The sequence below is a fragment of the Sphaeramia orbicularis genome, chromosome 11, assembly GCF_902148855.1.
Source record: "Sphaeramia orbicularis chromosome 11, fSphaOr1.1, whole genome shotgun sequence".
NCBI classification, from domain to species: Eukaryota; Metazoa; Chordata; class Actinopteri; order Kurtiformes; family Apogonidae; genus Sphaeramia; species Sphaeramia orbicularis.
The window spans coordinates 29,267,548-29,290,014 of NC_043967.1; the positions used below are offsets into that span (position 1 = coordinate 29,267,548).

A 22,467-nucleotide genomic window follows, 5' to 3' on the forward strand; every position below is an offset into this window, starting at 1 on the left:
ATTTATATTATTTTACTGGTCCGGCCCAGTTTAGATCATATTAGGCTGCATGTGGCCCCTGAACTAAAATGAGTTTAACACCCCTGAGCTATACTCATTTCCCCTCTGTGTTAGGGATGTTCCTACTGTCCCATCAGTGGACAAAGGTCTGGATGAACCCTTTATCATTCTGTAAAAGGGCAAAAGCTGAGCTCTATGGGATGTTTCTGTTTCTTCAAACTAATCACAGTTGCCTTTTGTGGCACCGGGCCAGGGATGCAGCCAGCGATAGTGTCTTTCCAAGGAGTGGAGGGGAAGCATACGTATTAAAATGACGACATCGTTCCAATAAAAGGCCACGTGAAACAATGAAGGACAAAGAAAACACCAGTGGAATAGTTAAAAAAAAAAAAAAAATCCCCTTCAAATCACCTTCCATTCTTGTGGGGTTGGCTTTGTTTGTGGCTGTCTGAATGTGAAACTGATACCAGAAGAAGTTCAGTGGTTTGGTTAAATTAACCCTGTAATGCCAAACGTGTCATATTTGATACATGAGTTTTGAAGCCATCTATACAATCAGTATGATATTTTTTTTTCTTGAAAAACCTGATGTACACAATTAGATACATGCAATACATGGATAATCCACCGGGGGGAGGAATTCGTTCACCAGAGGCCTTTCCAGTGACACTTCAAGACTGTCATTAATGAGAAAGGAGGCAGAACTTTGACAATTTTGAAAAGGAATTACCAATTTGTTAGATATCTTTGTGCTATATTATGTTTCTGTTTGTTCAAAAATAATATTTGAGCATTGAGACGTATCAAATATGATAAAAATTGGAAATGGAAATTGAAATTGATATTTGAAAAAAATTTGGGGGGCTTGTTCAGAAGGACCAGTAAAGGCTCCAGTTTTAAAGAAGTGGAATTTTCTATCAATGATTTAATGGTTCAGGCTTTACAGGGTTGAACATGTTTACAGCATTTTATTTCCACCTTTTTGACAACTGTATGAGTGAACAATTATTATAATTTATTTATTTAATTATAATAATTACCCAATGTATCAAATATGATACATACAAAACTGAAACTCATACATGGAAATTGATATTTGAAAAACAGAAAAAAAAATTTGGTTGTTCAGAAGGACCAATAAAGGCTCCAGTTTCAAAGAACTAAAATTTTCTGTCAATGATTTCAGGCTTTATAGGGTTAATTAAATTATAACAAAGAATTTCCTTAAACTTTAAAGGTTCAATATTATCACCATTATGAAATAATGGTCGAAATCATAATTATTAGGTTTTTCTAAGAACAAAAAAAATCATATACTCATTTATTTGGTTAGGTTTTTTTTCTATTTTGTTTTGTTTTTTACTTTTTATTTTTCAAATATTAAATATTATTTTAAGAAGATGACAATATGAAGTGTTGAAGTCTTTTTTGCGATTTCTTTTTTGATAGAGATAGATATTTGTTCACAAAATAAAACTTTAGGGTACTTTTAGAAAAAAGTTTAAGGTTCATTATGTAATATTTAAACTCGTTGACATTTGTTAACTGCTAACTGTAGCTTGCATTGAAAACTTGTCACTGTAGAGGAGCAGAAGAGGCAGTGAAGGACTTATCAACAATTAGATATAATATATGTGCAGGCTGTTATCATCGACACTTTAGCTAACATCACAAATAACAAGCTCCCAGTACAAACAGACTCTAATAATACACTGTGTACCTTTATATTGTATTACTTCTACACAGGAATAAGATATTTCAGTGTCTGTGTTTGCCACAATTCACATTTCAGATGATATATATATATACGACAAAATACAGTCAAGGTTTGCAGGAGTTCTTTAAAGTTCTATGAAATCTTCCCGGTTGGGATTCATAGTGGGTAGGAAATCATTTCTTGCTTCACCAGACATTATTCATACAATAATAAATAGGAAACACAAATCACCAGCAGTATGATAGATGGCATATTTCTGTGAGTGTGAACAGCAGTATGTCTACCTCACAGTCAGCACAGGGGTGATGTGCATCTTGTCATTTCAGCTGAGACTAAGACAAACTTCTGTTTGACTGCAGCCTTTGCACACATTTCTCTTTCATCTCTCGCCGTCCTCTGAGCTCCACTTCTTATTTCTCTATGATGATGTATGACTACAGCCGGGGTGTACTTTCAAGTGGCTGGGATTTACATCAGAATAGACTTTATAGGCCTGTGAGGCATAAGCAGAGTCACTGAAAGGTTAGATCCAGAGCCAGGACCCTCATGGGAGATAAATGGGACTCGAACAGTTTCCAAAGACGCTTATGTGAACAGAGTAAGCAATTCTGAGGGTTGAAATCGACAAAACACTTGAGATGTTTAATCCCCTATTCATCCAGAGTGTGGATGGGGGACCATAAAATGTGAAATGCAATATAGCCCTTATTTTTTGTGTGCGGGAGAAAGAGGTCTCCCAGCCACTGAAGCCTCTTCTAAGAGCCACATTAGATTAGACAGACAGGCTAAGTGCTTCTTTCCATTGCAGACAGCTCCTTGAAAACTTCTGGTTTCTGCCAAACTCCGGCTCGTGTGACCGAGTGCATAAAGATGCAGGGCTCCTGGCTTCAGGTTGCACTGCACTCCTGTTTTAGAGAGCACATTATTCAGTCCACATCGGACCGCTGCACAACAGGACCTGATTTTCTGGAAAATGATAATATGGTCTGAGTTCACGCTGCTTCAGTCTAGTCACAGATACAGCATATCACGTATCTTTTATTCCTGCTGCTATCAGGCTCCTGAACAGTGAATAGTGTGTGATTTGTGTTTTTGTATTGTATCTGTCATTTGTTTTTCATGTATGTGCTGCAGGCTGTGCAATAATTTGCCCCTAAGGGATAATAAAGTACCTTGAACCTTGAATATTAAGGTCCTGGGGCATGACTCATTTACTTCCATATTGGGCTGCCGGCTCTGTTCATAAGTCGTATTTCTTGTTTTTGGGACATAAATAGAACAAGGATTTTAAGGTTCAGTGGGTAAGATGTAAAGGAATATGATAATCACAATTGAATTTTAATTATTATTTAATTATTATTTAATTATGTGTATTGTCATCACAAAATAAGATTAATTGTATTTTTGTTACATCAGAATGTGCCATTTAGAGCAACCCAATGCGCAACCCACAGTGGGAGTGGGTTGCTTCTACTGATTCTTCTACTTCTGCTTGTTGGAGTGTTAAAGTGTTAATCAGAGGCACCATCCCCTGAAAAGAAATACCCCAAATGAAGAAACCAAACATTTGCTGCGTTTCCACTACATGGAACCAGCTCAACTCGACTCAGCTCGGCTAAACTCGACTCGGTATTCCTGGACACCGTTTCCATTACAGGATACTACTGACTTTACAGTACCTGGACGTCATAGCAATGCGGCACGTTATTTCAGTGTCGTCTGCTCAGAGAGTTGCTGAAAACTCACTCGTTGCGTGTTGTCTCGTCAGAATTTTTATGTCAACCACCAAAGACTGAATCTCCTCGACTGACCATGGTGTAGTTTTGGGCTGTTATCGTGTGGATTAATGTACCGCTATATTTACTGTCCACTTCTGCATCTGTTTTTTGTAAAATGGCGGGTCACAGAGAAAACTCTCTGACCAATCAGTGGTCTGCAGTGTTATACGTCATGGTTTAGCATCGTTTGGAACCTTGGCGGAGGTGATACCAAAAAACTAGTACTGGGTACCAGATTCCAGGTCCTTTTTCGTAATGGAAACGCAAAAAAGGCTGAGCCGAGTTGTGTAGAGTCGAGCCGATACCACGCAGTGGAAACGCGGCAATTGACTGCTACATTTTCAGTGGCCACTGTAGGGGAACGTGAGGGAAGACTATAGTAAACTATAATCATCAACTTCACCTGCAGAGAACACTAAAGACACACCAGACTTTTAGGCCTCAAGCAGAGATTTTAGCATTGATACAGCGGAGAAGTCCCTCTCAACATTTAGAGAGGTTCCAACAGAGCAACATTTCAGTAAACTGCACAAATAAAAAGCTTGAATAAAGGTAGAAAATGAAGTTCAACGAAGGATTGCACCATTACAACTGTCGTATTTATGTTTACAGGAGAATATGCCAGAGGAAACAGAGAATTTGGACCCTGTTATGGCAAAAAAAAAAAAAAAGCTTATCTTGGGAGGCAGGAAGTGAAATATAAAGGAAAGACTTACAGCTCAAAGCTCACTTTTCTACAACTTAGAAGAAACAACTGCATCATTTCACCCATGATTTATGTTCTATTTTGTCTAAGTTTATGATATTTTTCTCCTAAAATTCACTAGGTGATGAAGGCAAAATAAAAGCTGTGGTATCTCCATAAGTTATTCATAAATACACACTGATCAGTGTAAGGTCAGTCCAGATACCATTTTACATATAAAATAATAAAGCGAACACTAAAGATAATAAAACAAACCATAACACAATTTAACGTGGCAAAATGAACATAACAGTTTCACTAATGTCCATAGCTTGGTCATACATAATCTGGGACGTCTCTGACATCTCACTCACAATCATCTGCAAGTTGAACACAAGCGAAACAAGTTTTTAGTGAGACGCTAAGACTTCATAACCTGGCCAGCCATCCGTCTTTCTCAATGAGAAATTTGTCTGGAATTGCGGGGCTTGAATCCAAATATGAGGGCGGGACTATCAGGCGCCAAGTAAGCCAATCACAGATAAGATAGATGTGATGCTATTGTCAGAGAAATTTAAGAATATAGGGTGGAATCTGTAATTCAATCCTTATTTTTGACTCACATAAACAACTGACAACAGTTGTAAAGAGATTTGAGACTTGGAAAGAGACTTGGAACTGGCTTTGACTCATGACAAAAAGAAGTCAGTGCATATAACGCATTGTGAAACACACACACCCCAGTCTTGTGATTGGTCAGTATAGAATAGATTGTGCATATTTCACAGCGACTGGCCCAATTCCAGACTGTTTTCTCAGTATTGAATACACTGAGAAAACCCGATGGCTGGCCAGGCTAAAGACTTCATAACAGCATTGAAATATAACACTTTAAGTCCTTCCAGACTCCTCAGAATCACTATAAACAGACTTAAGGAGACTTGCTAGCCTAGCCACAGTAAGGCTAATGACTTAAGATGCAACTTTTGCATGATTACCTTATTACTCACTGCTATATAATTAAAAACAGCAAATCAAATGGAATATTAAACCTTCAGGTGATGGAGTTTTTTTCCAAAAAATATTTGATTGTAATATCAAGAATTCAAAAAGCTCTATTGTGGAATTGGTTAAAGATAAAGTCATAGTGTAAATGAAAAAAATATTGGATATGACCCAAAGCATATGATGATGGGAGTAAATTTACTCGTCTAATTTGCATATTGTGACATCACAGGGTGGTGGCCATATTGGATTGTGTAACATTTAGTAAAATTTAACTTTGAACATATTTACATGGAAGTTTTCTTTGTGTTTTTTTGTTTGTTTGTTTCTTTGTTTGTTTGTTTTGTCATCTTATCCTTAAAATCAATTAACTTAAACATAAGTAGAGAGTAAAATGCAGTGAGTTTTAGGAGCTTTTTAGCCAAACCACAGAGTAGCCAAATCTGTCCTTATCTATCAAAACTACAACTAAATAAACTTTACTTACTTACTAAACCAGCTTGGGACTACGCCTTTCAGTGTGGATTTTCTTCTTCACTTTAAAGAGAAACATGACCTCAAATGGTTTAGGATTGACGGGGAACACATCTGTCATCTATTGGTGGGAGGTGGTAACAAGATTTGGCGACTATCTGGCTCTATGGTCTGTTTCATTCAGATGTGTTGCTTGTCTCAATATTGCTACTTTGGCGCTTAAAGAGTTAAAATTGAAAATCTCTGTTCCACATCAGTGGGTCATTTCATGCCTCATCCCTATTGTTTGCTACATAGATACAAGTCACAGTGGCTGCCTCATTTTGAGAAAGTCATCCTAAATTTCTGCCATTATTTTGTCCCAGGACATCTCTGGTCACCATGGGAACACTCTTCTCACAGTGTGACATGGGAAAATCATTTTGAAGTTGACTGAGCAGCTGTATTTATCACCCTACCTCCATAAACCCATGAAAGAAGCAGAAGGAGAAACAACATTACCCAAAGACATAACAATATATCTGATATCAAGTCTTATTTTCCTCAGTACTTGTTTTTTTCTTGCTCCCAACATTTTAATTATGATATTTTTCAACCACAAACTCTTTTGTGGCAAATATAATTATCCCCACCATTATCTCCACCACAGAGGCTTAAACAAAGTCTCATTCTCTCATTTTTCTAATTGATTGGAAAAAAGTTATTTTTTTTTTTTTTTATGGGCAAAATGTGTTTTAGGCTGATTTTCCACCAGCCTCAGTATTTTTACAAACATATGTGTGATATGCTTTGAATGTGCGGAAAGTTTTGAACAGCAGCAGAAAGGTTACTGAAACATACCAGGATTTTAACTCCAGTCACTGATATGAACAAACACTTCAAAATTCGCATAAAAAGAGATTATTTCCACAAACATAAAAAAAATAAAGAGAACAGAAGAGTAAATCACATCTATTTGTGTGGACCAAGGAGAATAAATAAATTGAAATTGAATTTGAAAGCGATACACATACTAAAGCATATTGTATTCCATAGATTTTGGTACCTGGAAGTCGTGCTTTTAATAATAATAATAATAATAATAGTAATACATTTTATTTGTAAAGCGCTTTTCATGGTACTCAAAGACACTTTACATGCAGCAGATAAAAACAGAAACCAAATACATAAAACAGTTAAACATTAAAAGTAATCTTAAATAAATGAGTTTTTAAAAGGGATTTGAAGGTGTTGAGGTCAGAGCAGTGTCAGATGGTAGGTGGGAGGGAGTTATTTTATTACATGAAAAACTAGAAAAGCACTCAGAAAGCGCAGACATCCGCCAAGGCAGATCACTTCCCCCCGATCACCACCAAAATTTTATCATTTGTTCCTCGTGCCAGTATCAACATTTCCTGAAAATTTCATCAAAATCCTTCCATAACTTTTTCAGTTATCTTGCTAATAGATGAACAAACAACCCCCGCCATCACCACCAAAATTGAATAATTTGTTCCTTGTGCCAGTATCAACATTTCCTGAAAATTTTACCTGCATCCGTCCATAACTTTTTGAGTTATCTTGCTAAGAAACAAACAGACAAACCCTGATGAATACATAACCTCCTTGCCTTGGCTCCTTGGAGGTAGAAGCATGTCCACCATAAGTGGACACAGGAAAAGGAGCAAATTAACCCATCAAAACTGACCAGAATACTGGCTCAAAATTACACTCAAAACTTCCTGGGGGAGAACCAAGAGACCTTGGATTAATATGCAGCCTAAATGCAGAGATGAAACCCACAACCTTGATTTTAGATGCAAACGGAAAACAGCTTACAGGGGTGTAGATATATGCCACTTTTCTCCTGATGGTATCAGCTCGACACACTTCCACTCAAAGCAGGGCAAGCAGGGACCACCACATATTCTCAGATACTGTTTCTAGTTACATATTCACCAAGTGAACCAAAGCAATGCTAAATGTAGATGATGAAGATCATAGACTGGCCAGTCCAGAGTCACTGCTGCATCAACATACTGTATATATGCCATATGGTGATGAAGGACACTGAGCCAAGATGATAGAAAACCTCCAAAAAACACCCAAACCAATTTTCAAGTAGGTTGATTCTTTATAAATGCAGACCAGATTTGAAGTCTAAACAACTACATTGTTGCATGAAAAATTATGTCTCATTTCATAAATTACCACTTAAAGCAGGGGTGTCAAACTCATTATAGTTCAGGGGCCACATACAGACAATATCATCTCATGCAGGCCAGATCAGTAACATAATAATAAGGATCCACAGGGAACAAATGGAAGGGGTGGGATGTCAGCTTTTTATATCTGGGTGCTTCTATAAAACTGGGTTCATTTTGGTATCTGGCACTTTGCCAACTTTTTTAGACCCAATAATAACTGAGAGATTTAGACATATTTCCCCTCAGGATGTTCCTAATGATGACCTCAGATGAAAGCAAAAAAATTATACTCTTGCTATGAGCCATCCCAAAATTAATTAATTTTTATCAAATATTGGGGCCAAAAATAAGACCAAAATTGGGACATGAAAAGCTACCTAGGTGTCAGTGCATTTGATCTAGAAAACATAGCTTGAAATGGTCTTATATACAGTTAAAAATAAAGAAACTGTGTTAAATTTATCAATCCTAGTGGGGTTTCTAACCCAGACGTGTGCGTTTTTCATGAATCTCAGTCTCATTCCAGGTTTCGCCCTGAACCCATCGTGTCCACTTGTGTTACATGCAGAACCTGCCCAATTAAACACAAATAAATCACGAGTGATTTTGCAACACTTAAACACTCTCTTGCATAATTTGTTCGATTCCCAAAATGTACCTGTGAGAGAATAAAAAGATATTTGAACAAATAGTAGTGCATAATTTTTGTGCCCTTTTTACCTTTTTACATGCAGATTCTTATAAAAAAATAACATAAAAATAATCTAAAAATGTGTTTTATCTGAAAAATACTTTCTCTTTTATATCAGTAAATATTTATTTGTTAAAATAGACCCATAGTGCTTCCAAACTTGCTTCCTAACATTAGCCTACATCTGGTTTGAATTTTTAGCCCCCATGTCCTGTTTATAGGGACCAGTTTCATAGAAGCACCCATATAGATCTGATCCATCTGAAAAGTTGAGATTACAACATCAGAAAATACACCCGTGTTCGAAGATGACCTTAGAGCATTAGATTAAAGTTATGTCATTTGCTTTACACCCACTTGAAGAAGTGAACTGTCTAGATATCATAGTTTTGATTAAAAATCTAATGAAAACCATATTTTCTGTCTTTCTCATATACACATAAATAATGCTTTTTGGTTTATCATGTATGTTGCTGTTGGTCCAGCAGCAAATTTCAGTTTGATCATGTGATTAAGCATTGCAGTACACCAGGTATCATCATCATCATCATCATCATCATCATCATCATCATCATCATCATCATCATCATCATCATCATCATCATCATCATCATCATCATCATCATCATCATCATCATCATCATCATCATCATCATCATCATCATCATCATCATCATCATCATCATCATCATCATCATCATCATCATCATCATCATCATCATCATCATCATCATCATCATCATCATCATCATCATCATCATCATCATCATCATCATCATCATCATCATCATCATCATCATCATCATCATCATCATCATCATCATCATCATCGGGAATCGAGAAGCGGTTCTTTTTGAGCTTGATTCCTTGGAATCGTTTACCTGCCTGCTTAACGATTCTGCTTATCGATTCCGCCTTCATTGCTCATGCGCGATGACGTCGCACGTACGCTGCATTGTTTTGGTCAGAACGTAGCCAACATGGCGTTGAGGCAGAAACGGTCTAAAAATACGACACCAGGTCCACTGGAACACTGCCAAAGCTTCCATTTCTTCAAAAGGGTGGAATCCCTCCAATATGCTCAAACATTTGTGCACAGCATGTGATTCATTTGATTCGCTACTTAGCGGCGCTTGTGAATGTAGTGGCAGAGTGAACACCTGGCTATCATTCAGGCCCAGTTCCGGTTCCGGTGCGGGCAACAAACGTTGTACCCCCTCAAATACAAGTTTCTGAAGGTAGGGAAGAGGTAATGAGGTACACAACAGTAGGAGACAGGCCGAGCCGAGTCAAACTGGTTCCACGTAGTGGAAATGTGGCAATAGAGGAATTAATAAAGTGTCTTTACTTTCACTTTCACTGTACCCCCAACCCCCCACCCCTCAAACCGGGCCTGGCGTCATCTGTTATTATTATTTGTGCATACTGTATGTGTTATATTTTCTGTGCAGATGGAAATATAAAAGACAGTTAATGCAAACACACCTGTTTGTACTCTTTTATTCTCTCACCCAATGAGAATTGATAAGAGAATCCATAAGGAATCGGATCGATGAGCAAAATCGATAATGGAATCGGAATCATTAAATTCTTCTTGATTCCCATCCCTCCATCATCATCATCTTCATCATCATCATACAGGCCCACTGTGCCTCCCTTGAGGCTTACCTTTTTAAAACTGTGCATCAAATATGCATTAAAGTGTTGTTTTCCTACTCTGACAACACTACAACATCCCTAATACACAATGTATTACAAACTACAAACAGGTGTGTGAGGAAACGATCATTTCATTAAGTTTCATTAGAACGGGGGATCGTAGCTGATGTGAATGCTTGGCGATCAAAGCTAATGGGTATTAGGATGCTCAGTAATGGAAGAGAATGAGTGGGTGGACTGGACTGAAAAGGATGTGGTAATTAGCAAATCTAATTCACCAAGTTGAGCCGGATTCCATGAGAGTGTTTAGTTGTATAATGCTGTGTTTTTAACACAATGTACAGAGAATACAGGAAGTCAATGCCAGCTGCCAGGTCTAAGTCTATCTCCTATAACATAATGAGGGGAGTTAATTCTGTCTGACACCACTGTACCATACACTATAACTGTTAGGAGCACAGCAGGGAATCATGGGATGCAATCAGACCTTTCTTGGTCTGTCTAGACCCATGTACTGTATCTGTGCACTGTCCAATTACTGCTGAGCGAGAAGTTGCACATCAGAATCATAAAAAAAAAAACTTTGGATGAAGTGTAATGCACTGTCTGTTGTGGTCACTGTGGTTATGAATAAGTGAAAAAGTGGCAGCTACATTTTGGTTTTATAAGGATGACACAGCCACCTCATTATACCCATAAACCCTTGTTTTGTGGGGTTGCTTCCTATGGCTGGTTAAAACTAGACTCTCATTTCTAATGAACTGCACCAGAGGCCTGTTGGTTTAGGAGGGAGACCCAGTTTCAGACACCTGCATGTGGTTAATTGGTAAAAGCACTGACACTGTTTTTAACCATCCACACTTTGAAACAAACTAGTGTGTGCATCTCTAATTACACCTGTTGCCTTCATTCAGCTTCCACATGTGTTGTTTTCCTAATTACTTTTCCAGTTTGAGGCCTACAGAGTACATAACCCCCCACCCCACCCTCCCTCCACCCTGCTGATGAAGACATATCACTGACAGAGGGTGACGCTCCAGGGAAAATCTTTAATCATGTTCTGGTCCGCTAACGTCACTCAAGAACGCATTTCAAAGACGCTCTGGAGGGAGATCACTTTCTGAAGCTTCTGAGGCAAATGCAGACATGAAAAGCCTCAAAGAAGAGACATCGTTGGCTATAATATTCTTTTTTGCCCCACTTGTCACTAACCAAGACAACACAGTGTATAGTTAGTGTGAACAAAGGCCTGAGGTAGCAATTTCCCTCTTCCTTTGAGATTAAGTAAAAAAAACAGAGCATCAAGTGGATGCGCTCTCATGTTCAACTGTAATTAGTGGCCTGAGACTGAGCTACGTACTGGATAATTTTATTCAGAATTTTTCACTCAGCGGGTTCTCAGCAGCAGTGTGAGCCTTTCTTTGATCCCAGAGGGATTCTGACATGGTTTCTTCATTCTTTGGAGTTTGTTCTTACACTTTGCAGGTTCATTGTGATACATTCAAACACACTTACAGAATGTGTTTCCAGAAAATTTGTGTTGAGATCTGTTTGTTCCGGGAGCCGATTATTCATTGACATTAACTAAATACCTTTCTAAACCTGTGGACCTCTGGTAATTTGTAATAATTTGTGATAATTGCAGAGGTCATTTGTGATCATCATCCACAGTGAATCTGTAAAATAAAAACTCTTTCACAAATTACCAACTCTATTTCAGCAAACAGCAGTGATAATACTGGTTGGGTGGTATCCTGGTTGGGGACTCTGGAGGCTGAAATGGTGATGATAAATCAAAGTTTTTAAATTGTTTTGGGTGAAATTCAGGAGGCCCGTGTCCTGATACAGAAAGGATATTCACTGAATGAGTAAATGTAAATCCTGAAGAAAAATTGCATGAGTAAGCTCCAGAACTTTCAACATTTATCTATAAATGGTGAGCCAAGGAATAAAGTCATTAAATTGAACTAAAACACATCCTTTGCACACCCCATATAAATGCACTGCATGAAATGTAGATATTGTGGGTTAAATTCCAAATCACCAGAGGTTCACACATAACATTCGTGCAAATAGGGCTTAAGTTATCAACCTAAAAATAAATAAATACATTATTATTATTATTATTATTATTATTATTATTATTATTATTAATAAAAACATCCAACACCCTGCATCCATAACAGCCTGTTTACTGATTTCTGTGGAGATCTCTATGAACATTTTTATAGTAACTGAGTTCTCCAGTGCCTTTATTCTGCTCCTCTACAGCTGCAACAGCGTAGAGCGTTAGCAATCATAATTATTTATTAATTTATTTATGCAGTGAAACCTAATGAACATATAGAACATCTGATGTTTACACAAAGACATATAGCATGTAACTAGTTTGTAACTCCCATTCCTATTTGGGATTTTCAACAGTGAAATTCATTTACAGTATGAACAACAATAATATAAAAACAGAATAAACAATAGTAGTTAGCTTACAGATGAGTGTCAAACACAACATAGAAGACAACAGAATCTAACACATCTTCAAATGAGCACACAAACGCATGTCAGTCTTAGATATTGGCTTTTTTTTTTTTTTTAGAGTGTTGGGTGAAATAATAAATTATGACAGCAACATGTATCAAAAAACTAATATGCTAACTAGCTAACACTAGCCAAACCCCATTCCAAAATGTTAACATAGCACTAAAGTTTTACTATATGATTTGTTAAAAAGCTTTTTGAGGTTTTCATGAGTGAGATCATTAAATTCAGTGTCATGTAAACACATGAACTGGGTTGCAAAATTTAAAGACGGAAAGCAAGGAGTAAAACCATGGCTAATTCTCATTTAGTATCCCATTTAGCATGCCACTCTGAATTTGTTCCATCCATACTCCAAAGGTAAATAAATAACAGTCATTTGTGGTAATGTCTTTATAGACAGGGTTTACTCTTTTCCCTGAGATTGTGTAATGTACCCAGAGCAGTTTTTTTCTGCATTGGCTAAATGGCACTAGTTTGTGACTAGTTCTTTTAACATTAGAATTTTATACACTGATACACACTTATTAAGCATTATGGATAGTGTTAGACTATTTCATTCAGCTTTAACAGAAGCAGGTTATCTTGTTTCTCTGCTATTCTAATGCAATCTATCTCTTCTATCTCTATGGACAAAATGAGGATACCTTGTTGTCACACTAAAGAAACTCAAACTGTATTTTTCCAAAATATACATATTTTAAAGTTATTTCTGCTTCACATATCATATGATGACATCTGCTGGATCGATGCCAAAATAAGTTACAATACGTGTGAGGGCCAGAGTTTGTTGTGCCTGGAACCACTTTTTTATATTATATTGAATTAACAGTGGAAGAGTCAGTGGAGAACGTTGATGTTATGGCAGGTCATACAATTTTTATACATTTGGGTGTTGGGTTGACATCAGTTCTCTCTTTGTCTTTGAAAAAGTAGTGATGTAGACTGGTCTCGAAACCAATTTTTTGTGGTCTCGGTCTTGTCACAGACTCCACTCATTTGGTCTTGTTCTTGTCTTGGTCTTGACTCTCTTTGGTCTCAGTTTTGTTTTGGTCTCGGACATAGCGGTCTCAATGAGATTTGTACAAAAAATGCATCATCACAGAATAGTATCATTATTTATTGCACGCCCTCTTCAAACCAATCAGATGCATCTATTTTAATAACATGTTACATTGTATACATGTTTTCAATGGACAATGCCAGCCCTCCACAGTCCACTAGTGATGTAGTTCTCAAGAATGGTCTTGAGACCAATTTTTTGTGGTCTCAGTCTTGGTTTCAGCCACCCTGAATTTGTTTCATCCATACTCAACAGTCATTTGTGGCAATGTCTACTCGTTTTCCTGAGATTGTGTAACGTACCTCGATCAGTTTTTTTTCTGCGTTGGCTAAATGGCACTAGTTTGTTACTTGTCCTTTTAACATTAGAATTTTATACACTGATACACACTTATAAAGCATTATGGATAGTGTTAGACTATTTCATTCAGCTTTAACAGAAGCCGGTTATCTTGTTTCTCTGCTATTCTAATGCAATCTATTTTCTATCTATCTTCTATGTTTATGGACAAAATGAGGATACCTTCTTGTCACACTAAAGAAACTCAAACTGTATTTTTGTAAAATAATATACATGTTTTGAAGTTATTTCTGCTTCAGTAACGTTATAATTCGTCTGTGTCTGCAGGTTTTTCTGTGATAAACTGATTGACAGCTTGGACTGAAGGGTATTAATAAATACCATGTATGGTCCAGATAGCAGTTAAATCCATTGGTTTTAATGAAGCATTAACGTGAACATGAAACAATATAAATCTGTGTATTTTCTATTCCTAGCTTTGTCTTTGTGTACTGGTCAGCTTGTCAAGATAAGGTTTGAGTAAACAAGCTTTAACTGTACGGATTAAGACTTCATGGTTACAATTTGCATAAACATCACGTTATATAACAATAATGAGCTTCTTTCATATTCATTTTAGCTTAATTCATATTCCTTTTTGGAAGCAGGTCAGGCGAAATGAACAGCATCTGTGGGATTTTTGCAAATATGGAACTGAAGCCAAACTCTATGAAAGGCTCATTTAAAGCGAATACTATAGACCCTTTTCATTTTATATATCCTCAGTGTGTTATATTATGTATTTGGAAAGACCTGGATGTGACGCAGCTTGGAAAAATATACTGTATATTGCTGTAAAAGTGAGGAGAGACGCACAATAATCCAGTTTCAAGCGAACACGGAGGCAACCTCGTCCCTGAGCTTTTGCCTCTGTCTCTGTCATGTTGATTTATAAGAAAGCATAGGAAGACTCTGCATGTGGGCTGCTGCATCAACATAATCTGAATTCTACTTGTAGCAGCTGTAAAACACACATACCCCTAAGGCAATTAAAAATAGAAATTCTGGTCATATGTTCTATATGTGTTCTATAGAATCACAAGTATTGAACTGGTCATGAGAATTTGGAATTTGAAACGATACTAAGACTATTTGTATGAAATGTTGAGTTTCTTACACATAAAAACAATATTCCTCATTTGCTCTAATCAGTATTTAGATTATTGTATTTCCAGGAACCAATAATTCATCTTATTATATAAAAAACTGGTAATGTCTCATCGTACAGTTCAGAGATACCTTGCTTCTGCTGATTTTTCTCAGTAATCCTGGTTGTTAAATAGTTGTTGTTGCGCTGTATAGGCATTTCATCCATTAGTTTTAGTTTCACATCCTCAGCAACATTTGTGTGAGCTACATTTCTGTATTTGCCACTGGTGTGTAAACATGAGGTATGTCTTATGTCCATGTTCGATCAATTCTGCAAATAACTTTTTTTCCATTCGAATACAGAAAAAATATATAGCTTCATGTATCTGTCATAGTTCTGTATGTTCAGGTGGTATTGCTTTCCTATCCTTTAAAAAATACATTTATAGAAAGTTTTAAAATGTTCTTGTTCAATTTTTATTACCCTGTCAGTGGAAAACTTCATCTTGTAGCTCATTTTTATTTCTTGTAGTTCTTTTTAGTTGATGCTATAACTTCTTGTAGCTGATATAAATGTCCAAACCAGTGTTTTCATCTTAGAAATTAACAGAAATCTCTCACAATGGTCAGGTGACTTCAGTCCAGACCAAATGGGGTGATCCACCCACAATTTCATTCATTCATTTTCTGAACCTGCCTCACTAGGGTCACGAGGGTTGCTTGGAGCCTATCCCAGCTACTTATGGGTAAAGGCAAGGTACACCCTGGACATGTCACCAGTTCATAGCAAGGCTGACATATAGAGACAAACAGTCACTCTCACATTCACACCTATGGACAATTTAGATTAACCGATAAACCTATCAGTGTATGTCTTTGGATGGTGGGAGGAAGCTGGAGTACCCAGAGAGAACCCTCACAGACGCAGAGAGAACATGCAAACTCCACACAGAAAGGTCCCACCCCTATCAACTGGTGATGGAATCGAACCCAGGGCCTTCTTGCTGTGAGGCATGAGTGCTATCCACTGCACCACCATGTCACTCTCTTTATCTTGTAGCTCATTTTTATTTCTTCTATTTTTTTTTAGTTCATGCCATAACTTCCTGTAGCTGATATAAATGTCCAAACCAGTGTTTTCATCTTAGAATTTAACAGAACTGCTCACATCTTTCACAATGGTCAGCTGATTTCAGTCCAGACCAAATGGGGTGGCACACCTACATTTTCATTCATTCATTTTCTGAACAATTTAGATTAACCGATAAACCTGTGCATGTCTTTGGATCAGTGGCGATTTCTCATAGACTGCAAGGGAAGCTCAGCTTCCCCTAAAATTACGAAAATTAAATGGTTAAATATGTACGGTTGTGTTGACATTTCATTGAGTACAAATGTGTTAGAACACGTTCATCTCACAGATGAGTTCATTCAGAATCAGCTTTATCACAAATCAGCGGACTCGATGTTGTTCACTTCTCATACATTCCCGTTGCACTGTTTTCTCATATGATCTATGCTCAGTGCATTTGCCCGTAGACGCTCAGCGTCCATGCACTTCAATGGGACTGAGTGGAACAGTTTTTTTCATCGCCTCAAAACTGGACCATAATTGGATAAATGCCACCATGTTGTCCCACCGCTGGACGCTCGGTGTCTCTGGGGGTGAATGGAGCTGTGGGTGGACCTCGGCTGGGCTGGATGCTGGGCTTCCACGTGCTGATTGGAGGATCAGTCGAAAGGTTGAATCCCATGTGATTGACAGTTAGTTTAAGATCTACTCCTTCACTGATACAGTTCAGTTTAATACCGTCGTGCATTCTGCTGTGAAATCGACAGAGAAACCACTACAAAATTACTTGTTCATTTCTTGCACTGTAAATAAAACACACTCATTGTACTTCCGTGTTTCAGTTTAACATAATTTCAATGTTTTCTTGTTTCAGTTACATAATTTAATCATTTGTTGTTTGAGTTTAATATCATTTTGTAGACAGTTAAATTAATCATACTGTTGGCTGTAGCTAACTAGCTGTCAAGTCCCTGGAAAAGACACCTACTTGGAACAATAAGGTCACTGACCATTTTCTTAAAAAGGAACGGAGGGCCGAATTTATATTTAAATAACCTGACAATTTTTTTAATGTAAGCTGACAATGAGCTTCCCCTGTCTGAAAGACGAGCAGCCGCCACTGCTTTGGATGGTGGGAGGAAACTGGAGTACCCGGAAAGAACCCATGCAGACATGGGGAGAACATGCAAACTCCACACAGAAAGGTCCCACCCCCATCAACTGGTGTTGGAATCGCACCCACAACCTTCTTGCTGTGAGGCACGAGTGCTATCCATTGCACCACCCCCCACCACGCCCACACCTACAATTTCATTTTGGATAGAACTCAAAAGTCAGAATGTCTGGACCAAATGAGTCCAGTACTTTATCTGCCGTTCCTGAAAACTGACTATAGGAACTCAGATATGGATTTGGACTTTTTATATCAAATCTAGCTGTGGAAAAAAAAACAAGTTCTAACTCAGCATGATAAGTGTAGTGACACATTAAACTCACCCTTTCCTCCTCCTCTCTGAGGTCTGGCATGGTGCTGACACACAGCGTCACAGCAGTGATGGCTACAAATAACACTGACAGACAGGCAAAAATCTTCCCTGGCAGTCCAGAGTGGGGGTTTTCCACCATGTCCCTCAGTCTCCTCATGCAGCCCCCCGTCTGGCCCTCCTCTGGCGTCACTGTACCGGACAGCTGCTGACTCTCCTCACCGGACTGTGGCGTGTTGAGCTCAGCCTCCTCATCCTCCAACCTCTGCTGCTCCTTGTACTCCTCCTGCCTGAGCCGGAGTTTTCGGAGGCAGCACCATTCCAGATTGTTTTCCTCCACGCCCCAGTAGAGCAGCTCCTCCTGGAAGGATAGGGCGCACATCTCCCTCAGAAGCCGCAACTTCCCAGCAGCCAGGAAGGTGACGATGGTGCGGAAAGCCGACGGGTTTCTGTCAAAGAAATACTCATTCCTGCTGCCGTCATAGTCATCGCACACATCCATGATTTCTTCCTCATTGCTGCAGCTTCGTAGCTTACCCAACCGGGTCAGAGGGAACTCTTCCAACGTAGACCAGGGAATTCGATACTTAATCCCCCCCACGTTGATAATAGCTGCCCCCTTGTCATCTCCATCCAGCTGCCGAGGTTGAGGCTGATGCAGCAGCTGAGCCCGTTTGTAGAACACACCCTTCTTGGCAGTGACCTCCTGTGGGTTCTCCACACGGTTGAAGCGGAAAGAGGTAAATTGGTGCTCAGTGCTGCCAGCCAGGAAGGCCACCTCCTGGTACATCCCTGCAGATCAGCTGGGGGGGCCTTGCCCTGCACAATGCGTGGGATGGCTTCACTGGGTTTGTGAGGTGACTGGGAGCTTGTCACCCATTCAGCAAAACAGCACGTCTCTGTTGGAAAGATGAGAAGAACAGCATGTTTCAGCTTCGTGTAGATTACTGCTTGAGTTTGAGCAGAGATGAACATATATAAACCGCATCATAGCATACACTGGTTGTGAGACCACACTGAATCTGTCTATATTTTGACACTGAGGCCGTTTACATGCACATTAAAACTTTGATCATTATCTTATTTATGGAGTTATCAGAATATTCAAGTGATCATGTAAACGGCTTGATCAAATAACAGCAGTTATCTGATCATGAGAACTTGGTTTAACACCTATTTTTCTCCCCAATGCTCAGATACCTTCGTGCATTTATACATGATAATCTGATTTATTTCATTCTTTTACATCAGCACGTGTACAACAAAAAAGAAACCATAGAAAAAGTAGATAACACAGTGGAAGACAATAATAGGAAGTTTGAATCCACCATCACTATGCACATACATACTCTGAAAGAAATCTGATAATGGACTGAAACATCCAAACCCAGTTTTTTTGATGATTGTATTTCTGAAGCGAATGTAAAAGTAAAATTATCAGATTTTTATGGTTGTGCAAACAGGCTCAGTGATTAGTTTGGAGAAAGGGTTAGCGTTAGAGTTGGAGTTGGAGTTAGAGTTAGACTTCATTCGTCCCAGAAGGGAGATTTGTTTCCGCTTGACTGTACATAGAATTGCCACACAAACACACACATCGACATCAAATAGAAAAGAAAAACATACATAGAAAAAAACAGACAGAAAGGCAGACATATCACAAATACACTTTGTTGTGGTGGACATGGTGACAAATATGGCGACAGATATGAGAAGGAGGAGAATGTCAGCGGGGTCTGTTGTTTAAAGTGGCTATGGCTGCAGGGATTAAACTCCTTCCCAAGAATATGTCTTTTCCACATGAATCAAACAAAAATATAGCATTTACTTCCATTTCCACTCAACTATCATCATTAGTATGATGTTACTATCAGTAGCATCAACTTTAATTGCAATAATCAATACAGGTCTGAAATCACCAAATGAACATCCTCTTCTAATTTATGTGTTATTTTCATTTGTTTAATGGCTAATGATAACCTGACATATTACTCTCATATTAACTAGTCTGAAAATATGATCTAAATAAGTCCCAGTGAAGACAATCCAGACCAAAACCACCTCTTGAAGTCACATGGGCTACATTCAGACTGCAGCCAAATGTGGCCCAAATCTGATTTTTTTTGCCCATATGTGACCTGTATCTGATCTGTTAAAGACAGTTTGAACAGCACAAATCTAATGTTTTCAAATCCAACCCAGCCCACTTTCATATGTGGTCTTAAATCACTCAGTCCTATAGCACTCAGTAAGTTCTCCTCAGCTCACTTTATACACACATTATTACATCCCGAAATTATATTTGTAGGCTGAAAGACAAAAAAATAATGATTTATTCATGGTGTTGTTTCAGGATCTGAGGATTTGAAATGTACAGACAACCAAGGTAAATAAAGCCACGGTGTTCTCTATCATCTCGATAAAACAAATGAAATGTTCTTTTGTTTGTTTGTTTGTTTTTAAAATTGTGGTAATTATTTAGCTTAATAATTGTTGAAAAATTCACTTTGGTTGAACTCATAATTATGAAAAACTATAAAACAGAGAGCACTGGCTGAAGGAAAAAAAAAATCTGTTTCCTTGTTGTAAGTACCAGTCTTAGGCTACGTTCAGACTGCAGGCAAATGTGTCCCAAATCTGATTTTTTTGCTCATATGTGACCTGTATCCCATCTGTTAAAGACAGTTTGCGTCTACAGCACAAATCTGATTTTTTCAAATCCGGCCTGGCCCACTTTCATATGTGGTCCTAAATCTGATACGTATCTGATATTTTGCAATGCGACTTCAGTCTGAACGGTCAGGTCACATTTATCTGACCTTTACATCATTGAAATGTGACAACTGTCACAATTCTGCATCCCAGGAGGAGGAGCAACGGGAAAAATTATTTCCATAAACACAGTGCGTGCCTGTGTGGTCACATATTACATCAGGACCTCGTTTGTGCATGCGGGTCACTTCAGGGTCACATTCAGTTCATACTCAAAACTGATAGAAGTCGCATTTAATGTGTAATATGAACGAGCACACAAAAAAATCGGATTTCACAAAAAAATCTGAATTGTGCAGTAAGACCTGCTGTCTGAATGTAGCCATAGTCTGGTCCAAATGAGTTCATCCTTAATTGTTTACAAAGTCTTGAAAACATTTTGTCTCTCATCCAAGCTGTCACCCACCAGCAAATCAAACTGCTGATGACAAAACAAAACCAGTCCAGTAGAACTTTAAAAACAACTAAAGAGGAGCAATGATCTGGACAAATGCGATCTCCCAACTCATTTGGACGTCTAAATGTGTATCAAATCATCATGTTTTTGGACTATCTGCAGCTGAATCCCATTTTAAAGACCTAATAGTGCTGTGAAATCCCAGTTTTAGATTTCCACAACACAGTCCACCTGTGAAAGTTTACTTGTATTTCCAACACTAGAACAAGACGAACACCTTTCAGTTGTCAGGCTCCTCATGTGGAACCAGTTCCCAGTTTGGGTCCAGGAGGCAGACACCTTCTCCACTTAGAGGATTAGGCTCAAAACTTTTCTTTTTGATAAGACTTGTGGTTGGGTCTGGCTCAGGCAACTCTGAACCATCCGTTAATGATGCCGCTGGGGGACCTGGGATGCACTGAACACCTCTCCTCCTGTTCCCTCCATGTTTTTTATAAATGTCAGCATTACATGTCAATAACTTTGTCTTCTCTTTCTCTCAGTTTGTGTTTTTTTCCTCTCTCACATCCATTTTCTTCACTTTGGTGCTGCACATCCCCACTATATGGCTACTTGTGCACTTCGACTGTGTTTTTTTTGCTGCTGTGTCCCTCTGCTTTTCTTTTTTTCTAGCTCTTTCAGCTAAATCCAGATGGCCACCCACCCTGAGCCCAGTTCTGTCAGTTCTGTGAGTTCTTTCTTCTGTTAAAGGGAGGCTTTTTTCCTTCCCACTGTCACCAAGTGCTTACTCTTGACAGATTTGTTGGGTTTTTCTTTATATAGTGTTGTATGGACTTGACTTTTACCATTGTAACGGCCTTGAGGTTAGTTTTTTTAACTGAACTGAACTGAACTGACCACTTTCTGTAACTTTCTCGACTTTCTAGGTGTCAAACATACGGCCCGGGGGTCCAAATCCAGCCCGCCAAAGGGTTCAATCCGGCCCGTGAGATGACTTTGTGAAATGCAAAAATTATACTCAAGATATCAACAGTCAACTGTTTTACTTTAGGGCCCATACTCAAAGCCCTACTTTAGTCTCAAGTGGGTCAGATCAGTAAAATACTACCATAACAACCTACAAATAATGACCATTTCCAATTCCAAAATTTTCTTCTGTTTTAGTGTAAAAAAAAAAAGTGACATTGCATGAAAATGTGTAAATTTACAAACTAGCCTTTCACAAAAAAATATGAAAAACTAGAAACGTGTTAAGACACAGGTGTCAAACATGCGGCCCGGGAGCCAAAACCGGCCCGCCAAAGGGTCCAGTCTGGCCCATGGGATGAATTTGCAAAGTGCAAGTTAGGGCATCAAACTCAAAAATAATATCATAATAACTTATAAATCATGACAACACCAATTTTTTCTCTTTGATTTAGTGCAAAAAACATTACATTATAAAATGTTTACATTAACAAACTATGCTTTAACAATAACACGTGAATAAGTTGAACAAAATGAAGAAATGAAGAAAATTAA

The 22,467-nt window shown here is 38.3% G+C and overlaps 1 protein-coding gene across 1 annotated transcript in view; it reads right to left on the reverse strand.

Annotated features, from left to right (window-relative positions):
- Window positions 1–22,467, reverse strand: part of kcng2 (potassium voltage-gated channel, subfamily G, member 2) — a 69,344-nt gene that overhangs the window by 20,523 nt on the left and 26,354 nt on the right. Inside the window, exon 3 of the mRNA XM_030146798.1 lies at window positions 17,794–18,679. Coding sequence (XP_030002658.1) covers window positions 17,794–18,570 — 777 coding nt within the window. The 5' untranslated portion in view covers window positions 18,571–18,679. The remainder of the gene's footprint in view (window positions 1–17,793; window positions 18,680–22,467) is intronic.